Consider the following 23243-nt stretch of genomic DNA (forward strand, 5'->3'; position numbering starts at 1 on the left):
CAGCATAACTCACAGGCAGTCCCCCCAAAGGTGAGTTGAATGCAGCTGCTTGTCATTGAAGCGGTGCAGTGAGGCAGGACTCGGGGAACCAGGAACGGGGTCCTGGCTTGATGGGGTCCCCAAGATGGGGACTGATACTTTTGTTTCCAGGCTCATGTTACGGCTTTCCACTGTTAACTCACCCTCCTATGCCTGTGATCTCATTGGATCGTCCCAAGAAATTATCATTTCTAACTTAGAAATGAGGCACGATGGCTCAGGCCTATAATCCCAGCATTGCTTGAGGCCAAGAGTTCCAGACTGGCCTAGGCAACATAGTGAGACCCTTTGTCTACCAAAAATTTTAAAAATTAGCCAGGCGTGGTGGCATGCACTTCCTATCTATTTTGGAGGCTGAGGTGGAATACATAAGGTGTCCACACTGGGCCGGCTTGCTTGCCCTCCCTGCTGTGCCATCTTCCAGAAAGCAGCCCAGCCTGGAGAGCAGGGGCTAGCAGCCGTTCTTCCCCACTCTCTTGGCCTTTCAGCTGCCTGTTTGTCAGGAGTCAGGTGCACTTCCCTGCCAGGCGTTCACCCTGACCTGGGGCGCTCAGTTCACACTCTCAACCTCGTTATCTGGAAAGGGATCTAGCCCCGGATTTTTATGAAAGTCACTTTTTCAGGTTGTTGTTGGTTACAGACGTGATGTTGTTTCTGATCTAGAAAGTCTAAGGAAGCAGAAAGAGAAATAAGAGTCTGGAGAGGCCCCCCAAGGCGAAGTCAGTGAGGGGACACGGTGAATTTCCTTACAGTCTTCCCTGGTCATGGTTTGCTCACAGTTGAAACAACTCTGTAACTGCTTATAAATGATAAGGGGGGGGAGTGTGTGTTGTGTTTTGATGTGTGTGGTGTGGATGTGCTGTGTGTAGTGTGTTTTTGATATAAGTGATGAGTGTGGTGTGTATGTGTGTGGTATATGTGAGTGTGCTGTGTGTATATTGTGTGTGGTATGGTGTGTATGTGTGTACTGTGTGGAGGGTGTGGTGGGTGAATGTGTATGATGTGCATGTGCATATGTGTAGAGTGTATGTGTGTGGTGTGGGGTATGTGTGTGATATGTTTGTGTGTGGTATAGGTGTGGTGTGTGTAGGTGTATTTGCGGTATGGTGTGTATATGTGTGGTGAGTGTGGTGTGTGTGAATGCATGTTGTATGGATGTGGTATGTGTGGTAGGTGTGTAGTGTGAGCAGTATGGGTGTTGTATGTGTGTGGTATATGTGTACGTTGTGATGTGTGATGTGGGTGTGATGTGTTTGGTAGGTGTGTGATGTGTGTAGTGTGGGTGTGGGTGTGGCGTGGAGGTGTGGTGTGTATTGTGTATGTGCATGTGTGTGGTGTGTGCATGCAGGTGTGTGTGTGACATGTGTGTGGTGTGTGTGGGTGTGTGTGGATGTGGAGTGGCTGGGGTGTGTGGTGTGTGGGTGTGTGGTATGGTGTGTGATATAGGTGTATGTGTGTGGTGTTTGCTGTGTTTGTGTGTGGTATGTTGTGGGTGTGTTGTGTAGCGTGTGGTCTGAATGTGGTGTGTGGTGTGGTGTATGTGTATATGTGTGGTATGTGGTGTGTGTGTGTGTGTGGTGTGTGTGTGGATGTGGTATGGGTGGTGTGTGTGGTGTGTGGTATGTGTGTGGTGTGTGGTTGTGATGTGAGTGTGGGTGTTGGTGTGGGTGTGGTGTGTATTGTATGTGTATGCATATGGTGTGTGGTTTGGCATCTGTGTGTGGTGTGCAGTATATGTGTGTGGTGTTTGTATATATGTATGTATGTGGTATGGGTGTGTGCTGTGGGTGTGTGATGTGTGGTGTGTTTGGGTGTGTATGTGAGTGTTGTGTGTGTGGCATATGTGCATAGTGTGTGGTGTGGGTGAGGGTATGGATGGTATGTGCGTTTTATGTGTATGTGTGTGGTGTGTGTGGGTGTGTCGTGTACGTGTGTAGTGTGTGTAGTGTGTGGTGAATGTATATGTGATGTATGTATGCGCTGTATGTGTATGTGGTGTGTGTGTATGTGTGCATGGCGTGTAGTGTATGTGTGTGTGGTGTGTGTTTGGTGTGTGTGTTTGTGTGTGTGTGGTGTGTGTGGTATGTCTGTATGTCTGTGTGGTGTGTGTGTATGTGTGTTTGGTGCATGTGTGATTGTGTGGTATGTGTGGTGTGTGTATATGTTTGTATGGTGTGTGTGTATGTGTGTGTGGTGTGTGTATGTGTGTTTGGTGTGTGTGGTGTCTGCATGTGTGTTTGTGTGGTGTGTGCATGGTGTGTGTGTGGTGTGTGTTTGTGTGGGGTGTGCGTGTGTTTGTGTGTAGGGTGTGTGTGTGTGTGTGGTGTATGTGTATAAGTGTTTGTGTGGTCTGTGTGTGGTGTGTGTGTATCTGTGTTTGTGTGGTGTGCGTGTGGCATATGTGTGTGGTGTGTGGGTTTTCCCAGAATCACGTGGGGGCTGCTTCTCCACCCCATCCCAGCTGCTTGCAGAGGTCCTGGTGGCTTTGCCTGGAGTAGAGGGAAGGGTACCCTGGTGTCCCTGGGCAGCTTCGGTTGACTCAGATGGGGGCAGGGTGTCCTCGTGGGCGAGCAGGTTCCTAAGGGCCGCAGGGGCCACTCCAGGCCATGGCGCAGGAAACCTATATGGGGTCAGCTGCTGCACAGGACCTGAAAAGTACACCGAAGGAGTGTCGCAGGACTGGCCTTGGCCGGTGGGAAGGAATGGAGGGGTGGCCACAGCACAGCAAGTGGGGAGTGGCAGGCAGAGTCACTGGTGATGCTCAGAGCTGGGCTGCAGGGAAGATTTTTTTTTTCCCTTGTGTCGCCCAGTGGCACAATCACGGCTCACTGCAACCTCCGCCTCCTGGGTTCAAGAGATCTTTTCACCTCGGCCTCCTGAGTAGCTGGGACCACAGCAGCGTGCCACCATGCCCAGCTATCTTTTGTATTTTTTGTAGAGACAGGGTTTTGCTATGTTGCCCAGGCTGGACTGGAACTCGTGGACTTAACCAGTCCTTCCACCTCAGCCTCCCAAAGTGCTGGGATTACACATGTGAGCCACTGCACCTGGCCTGTGGGGAAGATTTTAGGCGATGTTCATGCAGTCCTGTGCAAGCTGCCCAGGTTGGAAAGGGCCTGCTGCTCTGCAGAGATGTCCATGGACGGCCCCTGTCCCAGGAAGTTGAGGCTTTAGTGAACTGTGATCCTGCCACTGCACTCCAGCCTGGATGACAGAGCAAGACCCTGTCTCAGAATAATAATAATAATAATTTCAACTTTTGCTTTAGATTCAGGCCGCACATGTGCAGGTTTGTTACATGGGTATATTGTGTGATGCTGAGCTTTGGGATACAAATGACCTCATTACCCAGGTACTGAGCACAGTACCCAAGAGTTAGTTTTTCAACTCTTGCTCCCCTCTCTCCCTCCTCCCTCTAGTAGTCCTCAGCGTCTATTGTTGCCATCTTTATATCCATGAGTACTCAATATTTAGCTCCCATTTGTAAGTGAGAACATGTGGTATTTGGTTTTGTGTTCCTGTTTTAATTTGCTTAGGAGAATGGCCTCCAGCTGCAGCCATGTTGCTGCAAAGGACATGATTTTGTTCTTTTCTATGACTGCGTGGTATTCCATGGTGTATAGGTACCGTATTTTCTTTATCCAATCCACCATTAATGGACACCTAGGTTGATTCCATGTCTTTACTATTGTGATAGTGCTGCGATGAACATGTGAGTGCACATGGCTTTTTGGCAGAATGATTTGTTTTTTTTTTTTTTTGAGACAGCATCTCGCTCTGTCAGAGATGTGATCACAGCTCACTGAAGTCTTGACTCTCTGGGCCCAATTGATTTTCCCAATTCAGCCTCCCAAGTAGCTGGGGTCACAAGCAGGCACCACCATGCCTGGCTAATTTAAAAATTTTTTTTTTGCAGAGACAGGGTCTCCCTGGTTGTCCAGGCTGGTCTCAAACTGAGCTGAAGCGATCCTTCCATCTTGGCCTCCCAAAGTGCTGGGATTACAGGCATGAGCCATTGTGCCTGGCCTGGTAGAATTATTTTATTTTGGATAGATACCCAGTAATGGGATTTCTGGGTCGAATGGTAGTTTTAAGTTCTTTGAGAACTCTCCAAACTGCTTTCCACAGTGTATGAATTAATTTACATTCCCACCAGCAGTGTATAAGCATTCCCTTTCTCCTCAGCCTCGCCAGCATCTATTGTTTCTTGACTTTTTAATAATAGCCATTCTGACTGATGCGAGATTGTGTCTCATTGTGGTTTTGATTTGCATTTCTCTGATGATTAGTGATGTTGAGCATTTTTCATGTTTGTTGGCTGCATGTATGTCTTATTTTGAGAAATGTCTGTTCATATCTTTGCCCACTTTTTAATAGGGTTGTTTTTGTTGCTGAAATAAATCACAGATGATACAAACAAATGGAAAAACATTCCGTGTTCATGGACTGGAAGAATCGATATAATTAAAATGGCCATACTGCCTAAAGCAATCTACAGATTCAACACTATTCGTATCAAAGTACCAATGTCATTTTTCACAGAACTAGAAAAAAATTCTAAAATTCACATTGATAAAAACTTCAGCCAAGTTAAATTTAAAAGAGCTTAATTGAGCAATGAACAATTCGTGAATTGGGCAGCCTCCTGAGCCAGTAGACTCTGAGATTCCGGCACAGCCAAGTGGTGGAGGATTTATGGACAGAAAAAGGAAAGTGATGTACAGAAAACAGAAGTGAGGTACAGAAACAGCTGGACTGGTTACAGGTTGGCATTTGCCTTATTGAATACAGTTTGAACAGATGGCTACATTTGATTGTCCAAAACTCAGTGATTGGCACAAGTGTAGGCTATGGTCCGTTTATACCTCCACTTGTTATAGTTCACAATGTACAGAGAAACCTTTAGGCTGAACTTAAAATATGTAAGGAGGCAGCTTTAGGCTAAACTTGATTTAACAACAAGTAACCAAAAAAGAAAAAAAGAGCCCCAATAGGCCGGGCACGGTGGCTCACGCCTGTAATCCCAGCACTTTGGGAGGCCGAGGCGGGTGGATCACAAGGTCAGGAGATCGAGACCATCCTGGCTAACACGGTGAAACCCCGTCTCTACTAACAATACGAAAAAATTAGCCAGGCGTGTTGGTGGGCGCCTGTAGTCCCAGCTACTTGGGAGGCTGAGGCAGGAGAATGGCATGAACCCGGGAGGTGGAGCTTGCAGTGAGCCGAGATCGCGCCACTGCACTCCAGCCTGGGCGATAAAGCGAGACTCTGTCTCAAAAAAAAAATAATAAAAATAAAAAAATAAAAAATAAAAAGAGCCCCAATAACCAAAGCAATTCTAGGCAAAAAGATCAAAGCCAGAGGCATCACATGACCTGACTTCAAACTATGCTATAAGGCCACAGTAACCAAAACAGCAAAACTGAAGTCTCTGGTTACAAAATCCTTACTGTCAAGTTCCATTCCATTTCCATGGAAAATGAGCAATATACTAATTCTGGCTACTTCCGACTGAAAAGGGGAGTAGTTAGGGAGCTGTGGAATGGAACGGATCTACTTGGAGTTAAAAGTATTTGCAAGTCCCTGAACTTACAGACAAAATCTTTTGAAGCATCATGGTGCAAAGGGCCAGAAGCCCCTGGGAGAACTGGTCCTGCATTCCCATGCATGGCACACAACAGCAATAGAGTCCACAGCAGAAGAATAAGCCTGTTCCTATAATCATGGCCAAAATCATGAGCAATTTTTCCACCAGAAGGGGCCTGATACAAACCATGATAAAAGCCATTGATTTAGATATTGTGGGATCAGACATAGCACTAGTTTACTTGTGTATGTCTCACAGGGCTGAGAATATGTTTCTGGAGTTATCCAGGAAGTACACACAACATTCAGTCTCTTTAAAATTTATTATTATCATTTTGAGACCGGGTCTCACTCCTTCATCCAGGCTGGAGTGCAGTGGCATGAAAGTGGCTCACTGCAGCATCGACCTCCTGGGCTCAAGTGATCCTCCTGCTCCAGCCTCCGTGTAGCTGGGACTACAGGTGTGTGCAACCACCCAGGGCAAATTTGATTTTTTTGTAGAGATGGGCTCTCACTTTGTTGTTCAGGCTGGTCAGTCAAAATTATAGTCCATGTTTCCCACTGTCAATTGTACCCAGAGCTCCAGTGGGGATCTGAGGACAGGTTGGCTAATTATACATATTTAACAGGCTTTGGGAGGAGCTATGAATGCTCATGAAAGTGGTCCTGACATGTGTATTGAACAAATACACATGTGACATATGACCCATGTTCAGTTTGGAGTGGGGACCATTTAAATGTGTTACAATTAGGCCCTATATGTCAAAAGGTTTTTTCGGGACACAAAGGCATCCAAGTGTGTGATTTTTGTAGACCGGCCAGAACTAATGCAAGCTCGGTGGTCTTTTTATCAGGGGAAAGTTACTGAAATCAGTCTCTTGTCTAATTAAAGCCGTAGCTGTGGCTGGTAGAACGGGGCCGGTTGTCAGTCAGTCAACATTAGAGGAGTGTAAATGGTTTTAATGTTGCTTATCTCGAGGCCAGTGGTTGTTTGGCTGCTGGGACCTCAGTTTTAAAAATCACCTACTTTGTTTTTCTTTCACCTCTCTACTCTCACCCCTTCATTCCTTCCCTCTGTAGACACTCCTCTCTGGCAATGCATGTTTATCTAATTATGCTCTTGTTTAAGAAACCCCAGAGGCGAATCTTGAAACAAACCAGGCATGGAGCCTCTGTGGAATACTCCCGCTTAGGGGGAGTCATGAACAATTAGTCCACCACCATTGGGCCAAAGTCACGATAACACCAATCAGACCTCCAGACCAGCAATGACCTGAGACAGCCATGGGGACAAAGACACAGACTCTGTGCCCTGCACCATTCCCATATCTCCCATGCCAAGTTTTGCTTTAAAACCCCTATGGTCAATTTGAAAAGGTAAGATGCTCCTTTAGAACGCTCATTTGACATCTCCATTTGCCGGCTCTCCAATTAAACCTGCTTTTCTTCCCACCAGCCCTCACCTTTCATGTTTGGCTCATGTAGCTGAACCTGGGTCCACTTACAGAGGTTAACGATCATGCCTGCATTTTGCCCAGTGCTTCCTCAATTCTGGAGCACCTCTCTTGTTTGCCCATGGTAGCCTGAGCTGGGCAGGGCATCCAAACAGAAGTTAATGGATTTAGGCTGGGCACGGTGGCTCACACCTGTAATCCCAGCACATTGGGAGGCCGAGGTGGGTTGATCACTTGACGTCAGGAGTTTGAGACCAGCCTAGCCAACATGGTGAAATGCTGTCTCTACTAAAAATACAAAAATTAGCTGGCGTGGTGGCGCATGCCTGTAATCCCAGCTACTTGGGAGGCTGAGGCACAAGAATCGCTTGAACCTGTGAGGTGGATGTTGCAGTGAGCTGAGATCACACCACTGCACTCCAGCCTGGGCAACAGAGTGAGACTCCATCTAAAAAAAAAAAAAAAAGTTAATGGATTTACCCTAAGTCACAAGCCTAGGATGTAGCTGAGCTAGGTCACCTGTTCCCCAGCCCATGCCTGCTGCCCGGCTAAAGGAGGGGAAGGTGAGAAGGATGGCGCAGTGTAAAAGATAAGCTCTCGGGAGCAGCCACGTCTTGCTGTCAGAGGGTAAATGGCTATAAACCAAAAAGTATTTGACACAAGTCTCCATTACCTTAGGTTTCTTTTGCTAAGGTCAAGGGCCATGGCCTGACAAAGCCTAAGGAGGTCCTGAGAACATGTGCCCAAGGTGGCTGGGTCACAGCTTGGTTTTTGTTTGTTTGTTTCTTTTTGTTTTTTGAGACGGAGTCTCACTCTTTCGCCCAGGCTGGAGTGCAGTGGTGTGATCTTAGCTCACTGCAAGCTCCGCCTCCTGGGTTCATGCCATTCTCCTGCCTCAGCCTCCTGAGTAGCTGGGACTACAGGCGCCTGCCACCACGCCTGGCTAATTTTTTGTATTTTTAGTAGAGACGGGGTTTCACCGTCTTAGCGAGGATGGTCTCGATATCCTGACCTTGTGATCCGCCTGCCTGGGCCTCCCAAAGTGCAGGGATTACAGGCATGAGCCACCACTCCCAGCCTAATGTATATGTTTATCATTTAACATTTGTTGAGTAGTAAAAATATGAATCAAATAATGATAATCCTAATGATAACATTATTATTATTATTATTATTTTTATTTTTGAGATGGAGTCTCGCTGTGTCTCCCAGGCGGGAGTGCAGTGGTGCGATTTCAGCTTGCTGCAAGCTCCACCTCCTGGGTTCATGCCATTCTCCTGCCTCAGCCTCCTGAGTAGCTGGGACTACAGGCGCCCACCACCATGCTCAGCTAATTTTTTATATTTTTAGTAGAGATGGGGTTTCACCATGTTAGCCAGGATAGTGTCAATCTCCTGACCTCATGATCCACCCATCTCGGCCTCCCAAAGTGCTGGGACTACAGGTGTGAGCCACAGTGCCCAGCCAAGCCCAGGTTCTTTTCATGTAGATGAAGCCTCCAGGTAGCAAGCTTCAGAGAGAATAGATGGCAAATGTCTCTTGTCTGACCTTAAAAAGTGTCAGCCTCTCCAGAAAAGACCTAGTAAGAGAAGGAGATTCTCTACAGAATGCAAATTTCCCCGCACAAGAGAAAGCTTTGCAGGCCCATTTCAAAATATGTCAACAAAATATATTTTGGGGTAAAATACTTTTGATTTCCTTAAGGGCCTACTGTTGCATGATGCTGTTATGGGATCTTTGGGGTGTCATTTTTCTGGCCAGAAACCTCTGTGGCCAGTGGCGCCTTTGCCCGAGTTCTTGTCCTGTGTCCAGGAAGAATGAGGTATGCAGACAAGTGGAGGGTGAGCAAGATGAAGAGATTTATTGAGTGTTAGAACAGCTCAGAGGAGACCCACAATGGGTAGCTCCTCTCTGTAGGCAGGTGGTCCTGTGGAGTGTTCAGCTCTCAGCAGAGAGGAGGCCCTGGGAGGGTGGCTTCTCTCTGCAGGCAGTTCATCTCATTGTCTCTGCAGCTCTCAGTAGATTGGAGCCCCTGGAGAGGGTAGCTCCTCTCTCTACTGGTCATCCTGACATCTGCCCAACTCCTAGCAGAGAGGAAGCCCTGGAGTGGGTTGCTCCTCTCTGAAGCTGGTAGTCCCAACATCTCTGCAGGCCTGTGAAGCTCTCAGCAGAAAGGGTAGCTCTTCTCTGCAGCTGGTCATCCCATAGTCTGCTTAGCTCTGGCTGAACCTGGGGTTTTTATGGGCCTCAGAGGGGAGAAAGTGTATGCTGATTGGTACTTGGGTGGGCCTGGAAAAGGCACCACAAGTTCCCAGTCCAGTCCATGAGACTGGCAGCCTTGGCTCCCAGCCTTCAGACCCTCCCTGGCCTGAAGGTGGGGCCTCACTGGGGACCGGCCCCCTTCCATCCAGGAATCTGTCTGCCTCCTGCTGCCTTCATGACACCTGAGATTGGCCCCAACATTCCTCCAAGATTGGAGTGGGCACCAACAGCAGGGAGAAGCCAGGCAATGGGAGCAGGCACTGCTGAGCCTGCAAGGGCAAGGGGTGCTTCCTGGCCCTCAAGAGTGCAGGGGTGCCTGAGTCTGCAGCCATGGTTTAGGCAGCTACAGCTGTGCCTGGGAGGGCAGGGATCCTGCTTGCTCCTGGCCTCCCAAGAGCACAGGGAGGCTCAGACCTGCAGCCACAAGTTGGGCAGCTACAGCCCTGCCCCGGAGGGCAGGGCTCCTGCCTGCTCTGTGGAGTGGGAGGCCCAGGTCTGCAACCCAATGGTTTGGGCAGCTGCAGTGGCACCTGGGGAGCTCTCACCCCAACTTGGAAGGGCTTCATGGAGTGTGCAACCCCAGCCACGTCTCCCTGCTGCATCTGGGAGCTACAGTTGAACAGTTGGCTACATTTCATTGTCCAAAACTCAGTGATCTGGAGCAGCCACTGCCATCAATGGTATATCAGAGTCAAGTTGAAATACGGTGTTCTATTGCTGTTACTGGAAGGAGGGCCTTGGGTGTAAGTTGTCTAGGTTCTTGGTGTTTTGAACAAAAAACTGGACAAAATGCACTAAGTAACAAAGGAATGAAACACAGGATCGAAGTAACAAAATCAGGGATTTATAAAAGAGAGAAGGTACGCCACAGGGCGGGACTGGGCCCGAGCAGCTCAAGGGCCCAGTTACAAAGTTTTCTGGGTTTCAAGTACTCCTTTCGAGGTTCCTATCAGTTACCCCTTATATAGCTGAAGGATTTGGTCTGTGGCTAAGTAAACACTGAGGTGAACGGCACCCTATGCAGATGAAGGGATGGTCCCTGCTTGGCCTGTGGCCACTCCAAGCCACTCTCCCTTTTTGTCTAAGCCATGGTGGAAGGGGGAGGGTTGTAGAAAGAGTAACCTTTGACCCTTTGCTACTAAGGCATGGGGAGCTGGGTTTTTCCTTTCGGTTTAGCTTCAGGAAGCTGGCATTAACTGGCCTTAGGGCCCCTGCCTCCAGACCCAGGTGTTTCCCTTTTGATCCAGCTTTGGGAAGTCAGCACAAATTGGCCTCAGATTCCCTGCTTCCCCCCAGACCTTGGTGTTTTTCCTTGATTCAGCATGAATTGGCCTTAAGTTCCTTGCCTCCAGACTGTACTATCCTGCCTCATTGCTACAGAGTCTGTTTTGTCAGTCTTGAGACCCCAGTTTTCTCGTTAATACTGGTCTATTCTGTCTAAACTCTAAAGGGAGGAGGGTAAAATGAGGCAAGTCTGACCCCTTATGCCCATGATGGTTGGAACTAGTTTTTTAGGGGTTTTTTGGAATTCCCCTTCTCCAAGGGGAGGGGTTCATTCAATGGAGGCACAGAGGGCTTAGAGTTTTACTTTTGGTTTACACAAGCTTAAAGAGAAAAAACTTGCCTTAAATACTAAAACTAAAAGATGGGACTGGAAATTTCAAAGATAAAGACCCCAAACAGAGAAAACAGCACTTCCACATCCACATTTGGGAACCATTAGCACAGAGGTCCCGGGTGACTGCTCTTTCCTGCCCAGGAAGCCAGGAGAGATGCAGGCCCCCGAAGCACACTGGCTGGCCTAAAACAAGGGCAAGGCCTTTCCTTGTTAAAGATGTCCTGGCCAAACTCAGACTCGTTCTTGTTCCCGCATGACGCAGGAGAATAGGGTCTGGAGGGAGGGAACCTAAGGCCGATTCATGCTGACTTCCTAGAACTGAATCAAAAGGAAAACCTCACCTCTTCACACCCAAGTAACAAAAGGATCAGAGGCTACTCCCTTTGCACTACATAGCAGATACAAAATAAAAAAGTACCTCTGATTGGTCCCCTCCTGCAACCAATCACAATGGTTGTGGACCATTCCTTCATTTACGTAGGGTATAACAAAGTAACCAATGGGAAACCTCTGGAGGGTACTCAAACCCTAGAAGATTTTGCAACTGGTGCTCTTGAGCCACTTCCTCAAGCCTGCTGTCACTCTGTGGAGTGTACTTTGGTTTCAATAAATCTGTGCTTTTGTTGCTTCATTCCTTCACTGCTTTGTGTGTTTTGTTCAATTCTTTGTTGAAAACACCAAAAACCTGATGGCTTGTGGTCAAGACCCTCCAACAGTAACATGTACACACATATGCACATATACACACGACCACATACGTGGCAGGAAGGGGCACAGAACCTGGAGTCGAGTCACCTCTGGCTATTGCCAGCTATTTGTTGGGACAGGTCAGTTGTCCTCTCTGAGTCTCGGTCTCCTGGGCTGTAGCCAGGGAGAAATAATATCTACTGTACAGGACTATGGGGACAGCCAAAAGCTGTTTATAAACCTAAGAAAGAGAAGTCGTTAGGAACTATTCATGGGCACTCACAGCAAGGCAACCCCATCTTGTAGGATGGCATCTGTCCCCAGGGCAGGGAGCAGGAGAGCTGTTTCCAGGGGTTTCCAGGGTAACTTGGAGCAAATCACTTACCTTTCTTGGACTCAGTCCCTGGAAGAAGAGGCCATCCCAGACCCCTTCCTCCCAGGAACTCATTCATTCTGTCAGCAAACATAGACTGGGGGCCTGCCAAAGGTGGCGGGTACAACCCATCACTGCCCATGGGCTATGCACCGCCTTGCTGTAGGAACAGGCCTGTAACTGCATCACAACCCGAAATCTGGACAAAGGGCAAAGGAAGCTGAGACTCCTTCCCCTGGGGTGGGGGCTTGAGGGGCTCAGGAGGACTCTCCAGAAGAGGTGACATTTCAACAGGGCCTTGAAAGCCAAATAGGTATTTTCCAGAGGGAGAGTGGGGAGGGGCAAAGGCATTCCAGACGAGGGTGACATCCTATGGCGAGGCAGGCCTGCAGGTGGGAAGGAGGGGAGGATGGGCAGAGAGTTTGTGCTGTGGAGCACAGTGGCCCAGCCGTGAGAGAGGTGCAGGACGGAGCACACAGGGTGGGCTGGGCAGGCTGGGCAGGGTGCTGATTGATGGCTGCAGGGCTGCTCCCCAGGCATGGGTAATTGTCCCACGCATCTGGAGACAGGCTCTGTATGCATCTGGTTCTTTCCATGGCCCTGAAAACAGTCTTCTTTTTTTCCCTTGATGAAATCCTGCAGTCCGCTCCCATGTACCAGTACCTGGATAGGAAACTGTTCACGGAAGCCTACCAGATTGCTTGCTTGGGTGTCACAGACACTGATTGGCGTGAACTGGCCATGGAAGCGCTAGAAGGTTTAGATTTTGAAACAGCAAAGAAGGTAAGCATCTAGCCAGCAGGAGCTGGAGTTTGGTCCTTGTGGGGTCCCTTAAGAAGGCAGATGGGGACCCAGGGGGCATGGAGAGGCCATAGACTGCAGCAGTCTCTGGAGTTAGGCTGCTCTGGGCTTGTATCTTATCCACTTCCTCACTGTGGGCCTGGGTAGGTGACACCCTTTCTAAGATTGCTTCTCTATAGACGTAGGGTGATGACAGGCCCCATCCTCACAAAGCTGTGAGGATCAAATGGGAGGATGCCTGTAAAGCCTGACCCAGGAGCAGCATGTCAGATTCTGGCTGTCACTCTTATTAGCTGTTCTCTATGGGAAGCACCTGGCTAGTAGCCTGGCACATCACAGGCACTCCGTAAATGGCGGCTTTTATTATCGGTGTAGTCACTGGCCATGATGCTGCACACAATGCTGCTTTTCTTAGCATCTGCCAACTAAGGTGGGAGAGATGGTCAAGGTCTCTGATTCTGACAGCAATGTGGGCACTTCCCACGTACCTTCATGGCAGGATTCATGGACTTGATTCGTTGTGTCCTTTCCTGGCCTAGTCTATGAAAGCTAGAGAGATGGCTGAAAACATCTGACCCCTTTCTGCACATAAGGAAAAGCCCAGGTATGTTCCTGAGCTGTGTTTCCATCTAGAACCTCAGATGGAGGAAGGAATGGCTTCCAACCTCCACTCCCCTACCCCTTCCCTCTTTATCTCCCCACAGTCAATTAATGAGCTGCTCATTTTGTCCATATTCCTGGGCTGACATTGAAGGAGTGGCAAAGAGGGATGTGATGCCCGCCTTGGGTTAGGTCAAGACTTGTAGGCATGAAGAGAGGAGACTGGACCAGACCAGGACTCAGAAGCCAGCTGAGAGCCAGCTGTGTCACGTAAGGGGCTCTGGGACCTCAGGCCAGCGGCTTCCCTCAGAGCCCCGGTCCTCCCAGTTCTGAAATAGGGGTAGTGAGAATGCCCACTGCAGTCACGAGGCTTAACTGAGATGTTGTAAAGGGGAATTTAAAGCAGGGATGGTTGTGTAGATGCTAGCCATTGCTTAAACATTGTTACACAATGATCAAGATTATATTTTTAGATGTCCCCAGTGTAGAAAGCGGAGATGGAGGAAGCTGTAAGATTCAGAGGAGGGAGGAAGCATCTCCATGGAGGGAGCTTCCCTCTCCTGCCCCACCCAGAAATGCCAGCAGGGAGGAAGATGACAAATCCCCAGAATAGGTGTTGTTTTGGGCACAGAATGAAATTAAGAATCTTCCCTCTAGATTGTCACCTCCTTACACCCAGGAACCAAACACGTACCTCATCTTAATAACACTGCACACTTCCTAGCACAGTGCCTTAGACAGGTTGGTGCTCAACAAATATTTGAATGGATAACAACTAAGTTTATTCATTCATTTATTTAACTCCCCAGCCTGTATCCCCAAAACACTCCCTGAGAATTGAAAGGGTGTATTAAAGCCACAAGATTTAAAAAATAACACTGTTCATTGATTTATTTAAATTAAAAAATAATTGTATATGGTAAATATCTATTAAGTACAACATGGGACAGGCACGGTGCCTCATGCCTGTAATCCCAGTTCTTTGGGAGGCCGAGACAGGCAGATCAGTTGAGGCCAGGAGTTTAAGACCAGCCTGGCCAAAGTGGTAAAACCCTGACTCTACTAAAAAAATACAAAAATTAGCTGGGTGTGGTGGCACATGCCTGTAGTCTCAGCTACTTGGGAGGCTGGGGCAGAATTGCTTGAACCAGGGAGACAGAGGCCACAGTGAGCCGAGATCATGCCACTGCATTCCAGCCTTGGTGACACAGCAAGACTCTGTCAAAAATAAAAAAAAAATCAGTACAATATGATGTTTTGAAAAAGCTGGATGATTTTGACAATAGGGTAGGAGTTGCTATTTCATCTAAATCCTGTATCCCCCGCCTTTCTTTCCCTCTGTGACAGGCACTCAGGCTCACCAGTTTGCACAGGGTGGTCCCCAGTGATGGTATGCCATCCCCACTAGATGGCAGAGGAGAGCTGCTGAGCTCTGGCCAGGCCATGAGTAGAGCTGCAGGTGCCTCCCTGTTCCCAGGCTTCCCTCTACTGAGCTCATTCAGGGGCCTTCTGACTACTCTGAACAGCTGCCGTGATGCTGCAGGATGCATTAGGTTGAAGGAACTTGGAAACAGATTTCTCAGTGGGCAAATCCTAGACTCCAGCACAGCCGACCTAGAGCTGGAAAGACCCTTGAGAGGGTGTCACTAGCAGCCCCCTTTCCACAAAGATGGTTGGAGCCCAGAAGCAGAGAAGTAGGCTCAGAGCAAGGACTGAGACCTCTAATGCTCCTTTCCCTCTCGGCCACTGTGCCGTGCTTTGCAGGGTTGTCCTCTCAAGGTGTTTTAAGGAAACCCAGATCTAGAGGGTAGCGTATAACACCTGCAGCTTGGCACAACAGCTACTGCTACCCCTCTGTTCCTTAGCCCATGTGATGCCCGCATTGCCCTTTTCTACGAATTCCTCTTCACAAACACTTGCTTGCCAGGTTCTGACTCTGATGCCTCACTTAACGCTGCCTCCCACCCCTGCTCATGCTCAGACCATTCATCCGTGTTCTCCAGGCATCTGGTTTGTAGTTGGAGAGCTCTTAGCTCTGGGAGGTGTCATGATCTGTTTAATTGACCAGCTTTCCCTGTTAGAATGTGGACCTCTGAATTGTGGAGGGGGACAGGGGCCGAGACATGTTTCTCCCTGGGTCCTCAGTCTCTTGACAGGAAGCCTGGTCCTGTGGGATGAAAAGATGAAGTTGCATTGTGGTCACCTGCAAGGCAGCCAGAGGCCGGGGACTCGCTCATCTCCCGAGGTCTTTTCAGGAGAGAGGATGCCATGCTGCTGAGCAGAGGCTGCAAGTGGTCAGGATTGCTCTGCGTGTTCAGTTCAAAGGGCTCTGGAGCTGCTGCCTCCTCTAGGCACAGGTCAGCCCATTTTGAATGGGGCAATAAATGGTGACAGCAAAGCCACCTGAAAGCAGCCTGACCTGGTGGCTTGTGCTCCTCCAAACCCTGGGCAGAATCTGAAAGCAGCAAAACTAGCTTAGCTAACACCAGTCTGCTTGTTCCTCAGAAACTTCTAGAGGTCCATGAGTTAAAGTCTCTGGCTTTACTGTGAGTTCAAGGCAAGAGCTGCAATTTTAGGATTTACATAAAGAGTTTGCCTTCCACAGACTTGGTGGGATTCATTCCCTACCCCTCCACCTTCTTCCAGAATCTGTCTTTATACCCTCTCAGCTTTCCCCTCCTCTGCTCCCTCTGTGGTACCAGGGGCTCTGGGTCCCCTGTGTCTGTGGCACCACTGGGTAGGCACAGCTGTCCCCTGCATTCTACCCATGTCGCCAAGATGTATAGGCAGTCTCTCATCAGTCCACGCATCTCTCTCTCTCCTGCTGTGATGCTGCCTGCCCGCCCCCCCGCCCTCCGCCGAGGGTCAAACTGGCTTCTTCTTTGGCTTGAGAGTCTCCCAAGGAGGCACCGCCACAGACTGTGGCATCGCGGTTTTGTTTTACCTGATCCCAAAATGACTGATGCAACCGGGATGTCTTTGCTGTTCTTTGCATGATCCAATTTTGGGGATAAAGCCGCGCCTCACTGGGTGGTATAACCTGCACGCACGATGATTAATTTGTGCTTGCTCCCTTCCTCTCCTCTGTGGCTCACTGTCTAGGTGAGCTTGACTTCCCACCCCCAGCCAATCACCCACTTTTGAAGCCAAGAAGGCAGCTGATTTTATTGTTTCTTCCCCACAGGCTTTCATCAGAGTACAAGACCTCATCAGCAGCATTGAGGTAAAAGTTGAAGCATTCTTACTTGTCAAGAAAGTGGACTTGGGGTTCGGGGTTCAGGGGCAGCCCTTGTGGCAGGTGTATTAGTTCATTTTCACACTGCTGGAAAAGATGTAAAAAGATGTAAAAAGAAAGAGGTCTAATTAGACTTGCAGTTCCACATGGCTAAGGAAGCCTCATGATCATGGCAGAAGGCAAGGAAGAGCAAGTCACAGCTTATATGGATGGCAGTAGGCAAACAGAGAGCTTGTGCAGGGGAACTCCTCTTTTTAAAACCATCAGATCTCGTGAGACTTACTATCATGAGAACAGCATGGGAAAGACTTGCCCCATGTTTCAATTACCCCCCACTGGGTCCCTCCCACAACACATGGGAATTCAAGATGAGATCTGGGTGGGGACACAGCCAAACCATATCAGCAGGCAAAAGCCCTGAGGACACGGGAGCAGAGCTCACTGGGGTCTGGGCATCTGGGCCACAGCCTTGCTCCAGGGGCAGAGTGGCCACACACGGGGAGACAGCAGTGGGCAGTGTGAGCTGTCACGTGGTAACTGACTGAGGCAGATGGGTTCCCGATCTCTCCAGGGTTGGGTTTCTTGTCTGTGAAAAGGGATTGGACCTACCTCACAGGCTGCTGTGAGGATTCAGTAGGTTCTCAGGAACTGGTTTGCATCCTCCTGGTGGCGGATAGCTGGTCACCATCCTCTCAGACTCCAGTAATCTGATAGCGCTGGAGGAGTTTCCCAAATGCACATGAGCTGAGCTCCATTCCCCAGAAATGGACCTGGGGAGCAAGGCCCACAGTCTGAACTGAGCGCCCCAGAGTTCTGGAGCAACTCCCAGCCCTACTGTTCCTGGCTGAGAATATTCAGTTTGTCATCCAAACCCAATAGGCCTGCAGTGGACTAATGAAACTGGGCGCTGGGTGGTGGTAGACACCATTCTTTTTATTCTCTTTTTTTTTTTTTGAGACAGGGTCTCACTCTGTTCCCCAGGCCAGGGTGCAGTGGCACAATCATGGCTCACTGAAGCCTAGACCTCCTGGGATCAAGCAATCCTCACACCTCAGCCTCCCAAGTAGCTGGGACCACATGTGCACACCACCATGCCTGGTTAATTTTGTTTGTATTTTTTGTATTGTCAGGGTTTTGCCATGTAGCCCAGTTTGGTTTCAAATTCCTGGGCTCAAGCAATTAGCTCACTTTAGCCTTCCAAAGTACTAGCATTATAGACTTGAGCTACCACGCCCTGCCCTTAGACAGAAAGTTTTCTTTTTTTTTTTTTTTTGAGACGGAGTTTTGCTCTGTCGCCCAGGCTGGAGTGCAGTGGCGCGATCTTGGCTCACTGCAAGCTCCGCCTTCCAGGTTCACGCCATTCTCCTGCCTCAGCCTCCTGAGTAGCTGGGACTACAGGCGCCCGCCACCACGCCCAGCTAATTTTTGTATTTTTAGTAGAGACGGGGTTTCACTGTGTTAGCCAGGATGGTCTCGATCTCCTGACCTCGTGATCCACCCGCCTCGGCCTCCCAAAGTGCTGGGATTACAGGTGTGAACCACCGCGCCCGGCCTGAAAGTTCTTACTTTCTGTATATCTCAGTGCTGTCTGTTAAAAGGCGTACACATTTTTTCTCCTGAACAGATTTATTGTGAGGGTATGGGAATGTGAGATACATTTGAATTCCCAGTTGGGAACAGTGAAGAAATCAGCAAATGTCTTGTCCCTCTCATTTATTTCCACATAATAAACACCTGTCATGGGCCAACCCTTGTGCCGAGCTCAGTCGGCACAGAGCTGAGGAGAGAGGCCGACAGGAGCTCCCAGCCTGCCAAGCCTCATAACGTAAGCTGCTCTGTGTTGAGTCTGCTCTGTGCCCCACGCGTCATTTATGCAAATGCTGCTCTAGATCCTCACGTTAGCTGAATGAGGCAGGTACTATTGCTCTCCCTATTCCATGCAGGAGGAAACTAAGGCTCAGCGAGACATATGCCACGTCCCCACGGGTCCACAGCCAAAAGCTCAGTGGAATTCAAATCCACTCTGTCTCCTAAGCTTATGCCCTCTCTGCCATGTACCCTCCCCACCCATGTGTCGTAAGGGGCATCTGTATATTCTGGGGTTTACCTACCCGCATGGTAAAGGGCTTGTTCAGAGCTATTGCCTGAAATGCCCAGTGCTGCTGACTCTCACTTGTAAATCCACTGGCCTGGATCTAGGGGTCTTCACCTGAAGCCAAGGAGCATAATTTTGCTCTCTACGAAAGTAATGATTGCTGTGGGGTCCAACTATTGTCATTTGTCAGGTCTTACCAAGGTCAAAATGTCTGCCTCTCCTCGTGTGCTATGAGCTGGGAAGTGCGTTAAAGTAAACTCCTAAGAGTGTATCTTAAAAAAAAAAATGAAGTGCCTTCAAGTGCGCTCCACATCAACTGCTCAGGGCTTAGTTGCACACATCTGGGTGCTCAGCATAATTCCAGAGAACTGCGGATCCTCAGTGGGTGCCTTTTGGATGGGGGAGATGTTCTTGTCCTGCTGACGGGGAGAAAGAACCTGCCCATGTTGACATGCACCTGCTGAGTGCCATAGATTGTTTTTATTGGTCATGGTGATATCCTGGGGCCTAGAATGGAAATGGACTCATTTTCATGCCTAGTAAAACCTTTTTTTTGGGAGGTTTTTTTTTTTTTTTTTTTTTTTTTTTTTTTTGCAGAGAGAGAGTCTTGCTATGTTGACCAGGCTGGTCTTGAATTCCTGGGCTCAGGCGATCCTCCTGCTGTGCCCTCCTAAAGTGTAGGGATCACAGGCATGAGTCGTCACATCCAACCAAAATCTATCTTTTATCTCACCGCAAGCTTTTAATTCATTTCCAACTATTAGGAATTAGTTTGTTTCATAAGCCTGAAATATGTGCAGGATTTTTGAAAGATGATTTCTGTCAGTGTGGAAGCATGTTGCCTCCAGCAGTCGTTAAAACTTTCACCAGCTTGTCTAAGAGTTTGATTCAATGTCTCATCGTCCTCCGACATGCTACTCTTGCTAGTAAACAAGCAAAAGGAAACTGCTACGGCTCAGGGTTTGGGTGCTACTGAGTGTTTACAAATACTTGAGCTGTAGACAAGTGAATGTTCCCTGACACAGAAGGAAGAAGTGTGCAGGATATTCCTCTTTATCCTCAGCTCTGCTGAGAGAGAGAGAGAGAGAGAGAGAGAGTGTGTGTGTGTGTGTGTGTGTGTGTGTGTGTGTGTGTTGGGGACAATCACTTGCTTCAGAAGACAGTATTGTGTGATACAAGGAATATCTGGAGTCAGACAGAACTGCGTCCAAATTCCAGCTCTGTCTGACCCTGACCTGTTCCTCTTCTTGAGTCTCAGCGTCCTTCACTCTAACACTTGGGTAGTGAGACCTACCCTGAGGGTCACTGAGAGGAATAAAGGGGCCATGTGTGTATAAAGTATATACCCAGAACCTAGTGGATGTTCAGCATGCGGGATTTCTTACCTTCTCTTTAGAAGTAGGGACATCGTAAGACCTGTCATCCTATTTTATTGGTCTCCCTCTTGGGCAGAAACCCTAAACATTCTCCTGCTCTGTCATCCCCATGAGCCACAACTCTGCCAAACGGGGCCTGCGGATTTGGGAGATCTTGGGAGCTTAGGGATCATGGATGAGTCAGAGCACACACTATTCAAACTATTCCGTCATAGCCTTGGAATACACAGGAAAGCAACCCTGAGGAATTTCCATTAAACAAACAAAGGTTTGCATCTTTTTTTGATCTTTGCTTGTCTAGTAAAAGCCTGCTTTTGTTGTCAAGTGTTCCCAGCAGGAACCTAGGGGAGAGACACAACAGCCAGGAGCCAAGCCCAGGTTCCAGTAGGAAGGCCCAGGGGCCTCACTTGAAATAGCCACATCTAACCTTTGTAAAGGCTGCTTCCTGCCCATGGCTGCAGAGGCCATTTCCTTTGCTTCTAATTTTTCCAGGAGAGGAAGAAGCGGGGAGAGACCAACAATGACCTGTTTCTGGCAGATGTGTTTTCCTACCAGGGGAAGCTCCATGAGGCCGCCAAACTGTACAAGAGGAGTGGGCACGAGAACCTCGCGCATGAAATGTGTTGGAAGAAAAGCTGAGTGTTGGGAGAGAAGCTGAGGCAGGGCTTGCATGTTTGCTAGACTTGCTGCTCCTTGCTTCTAGCATTCCCATGATCTCAAGTAGCCATATGTTTCTCATTCACTTGATACACCGTTTCCTTTCAACCCACATCCTCACCACCTGTTTGTTGCAGCCTCCACACTTGTGATGGCCCCCTGGTCCCATTTTCTCTCTCAAACTGTCTTTCTCATTCCTTGGACTCCACTGGACTTCGTCGCCCCTGCTGTTGGGTCTGATCACCCCAAAAGAAATGAGGTTTGAGTATGCCAAGGTAACCCACCCTGTCCCAGGCCCATGCTCTGGCTTGGAGCCCACTGGTGATCTCACCCACGGTGTCCAGATTGTTTTCCCTAAGACTGGTGCACACAAAAACTAGCAATGGCCTCAGAAAGGATGTGGGGAAACTGGTAAACAAAGGACCCATCTACGGCCACTGGTTGAAACTCACCTAAAACCGACCTTTAAGGCTGACACCAAAGGGGCAGACTATGGCATTTCAGACCTTCATCAGTGACAAGGCTGGATGGCTGTGGGTCTACACCAGCACAATCCCTTCATTGAGTTGAGGGCTCAGGGCTTCAGGGCTGTCTCCCACAAATCCTCTCAATCCTTGTCAGGAGCCGCCAAGAATCGGTGTCTTCAGGCAGGAGCCAATCCTGCCGATCATACAGGACGACATGGTGCCTGCCAGCCAAGGTTCCCATAACACCTGCTGATTGTCCTGGACTTCTCACTGGGCTTCTGGGAAGTCAGGCACAGCCTCCGCCCTCCCATGTTAGCGCAGCATGCCTCACGCCTGGCGGCTGCAGAGTGGCTACCATGTGGTTGCAGTGGGTGATGGCAGAGATTCCCTTTTGCATTGGGATGGCCCGCATGAACCTTACTCCCCAGCAGAGCTGGGCCTTTTAAGGCAGGTGTAGGAGAGGAGCTTCCTGGACCAGGCTCCTGATGGCTTCTGTGGGAAGGAGTTGCACTAAGGAGCCCAGACCAGTCAAGACATTTGCAGTTCAGTCTAAGCAAGGTTCAAAGAGGCTTGGGTGCATTGGGCAATGAGGGTCTTCCTTCCATCAAGGGGCTTTGTTAACCTGCCTTTTCTGGGAGTGTCAAAAGTGGCTCTCAGTGTGTTATGAAGGGACTCATCGGCCATAACCTATTAGTGGGCTACTAATGGTAATTCTCCAGCTCACAAGTTCAAGATGGAAAATCTTCCCCACTTTTTTCTGCTTTTCCAGATGGCTGTGCTCTTCCACCATCTATTCAACCCTGGGGCTGAAGGTGTGTTTGGTGGCCTGTGATGTTGCCCAGGACCTATTGTTCATCAGCACTTGGACGAGCTCCTGGGCCCCAGCCGGTCTTTTCACCTTAGTGATTTCTTCACTCCGTACCTGAGACCCAGGGTGTTCAGGCTCCCTCTGCCTTTTGCTCATCACCTTTCCTACCCTCCCTCAGGCCCCACCACAGACACCTAGAAGATTTCATAACACATTCATACTGAGATCACCAGAGTCAGTGCATCTCTGCTTCTGGGGATAACAAAATTTTAACTCAGGATGAACTCTTAAGGGATCAAGACCCTAGAGGTAGAATTTAGGCTTAGGAACCCCTGACGCCTCCAAGGAGACAGCTGTGCTGCAGTCTGAATTTGAGAAATGTGTACCTACACATTATGTGGGGGGTGGGGGAGATCTAGTCCTGATTAACGTGGCATGTTTTTGTTTACTTGAAAATTGCTTCCCAAGATTCAATCTGGTTTTCAGAAAATTTTAAAATTACATTCCCACGTACAAATAAATAGTATGCTTTCTGGATAAGTGACATGTTTATATGGTGGTAAAGGGAATTATAATGCTCTTAACTCTTATGTAGTATGTTCTTATCAAAATCACCAAGCATGAGAACACTGTTTAGTCTCATTCATCACTCAGCACAGCCTCTTTCTGTCCACTTCAGGGCCAAGTCTTTGCCATGGCCCCAGATAACGTGTAACTTAGCTTCAGGGATCAAAAATCTTTGAAAACCCAGTTTGCTGAGACTTGAAGGAAGCCTTTAGACCCAGCTTCAATGAAGTCACAGCTCCCTGAGGGTCCTGCTGGACTGGAGGCGGCCTCCCAAGCCTGGGAGCTGTGTACCTGGATGGTCTCATTGGGGTGATGACCCAAGCTCATGGCTCCCTCTCAACCTCTAACCCTTCTTAACACAGTCACCCCTAGTCCCCTGAGCACTCACTGAAGTCCCTTTGAAGGACATTTCTAGTCTCCTAAGATGCCTGTTTCCTCCAGCTGCCACCCTCATTTCACCAGCCAGGTAGGCAGGGTTTCCAGCTTCGTGCTGGCATAGAGAATCCGCGCCATAGCAGCTGCCAAAAGGAAAGGTGTGTCTGTAAAGGCCCAAACTAGGCGGGGACAGCGGCTGCTTTCCAAGCCCCTTCCCTTTGTCAGCTCCAGGGAGAACCAAAG

General features: G+C 48.9%; 1 protein-coding gene across 3 annotated transcripts in view; it reads left to right on the forward strand.

Moving 5' to 3' along the window:
* Positions 1 to 22598, forward strand: part of LOC109026351 (intraflagellar transport protein 122 homolog) — a 44348-nt gene extending 21750 nt beyond the window's left edge. Inside the window, exons 3-5 of one of the 3 annotated variants that reach the window (XM_019024408.4) lie at positions 12662 to 12802; positions 16605 to 16643; positions 20619 to 21415. In XM_019024408.4, coding sequence (XP_018879953.3) covers positions 12671 to 12802; positions 16605 to 16643; positions 20619 to 20765 — 318 coding nt within the window. In that variant the 5' untranslated portion in view covers positions 12662 to 12670 and the 3' untranslated portion in view covers positions 20766 to 21415. Of the gene's footprint in view, positions 1 to 12601; positions 12803 to 16604; positions 16644 to 20618; positions 21416 to 22019 lie in introns of those variants that run through there. The other 2 variants (XM_019024407.4, XM_019024406.4) reach the window with 2 other exon arrangements.
* Positions 22599 to 23243: the final 645 nt, after the last annotated feature.

Source organism: Gorilla gorilla, chromosome 2 (genome assembly GCF_029281585.2).
Source record: "Gorilla gorilla gorilla isolate KB3781 chromosome 2, NHGRI_mGorGor1-v2.1_pri, whole genome shotgun sequence".
NCBI lineage: Eukaryota > Metazoa > Chordata > Mammalia > Primates > Hominidae > Gorilla > Gorilla gorilla.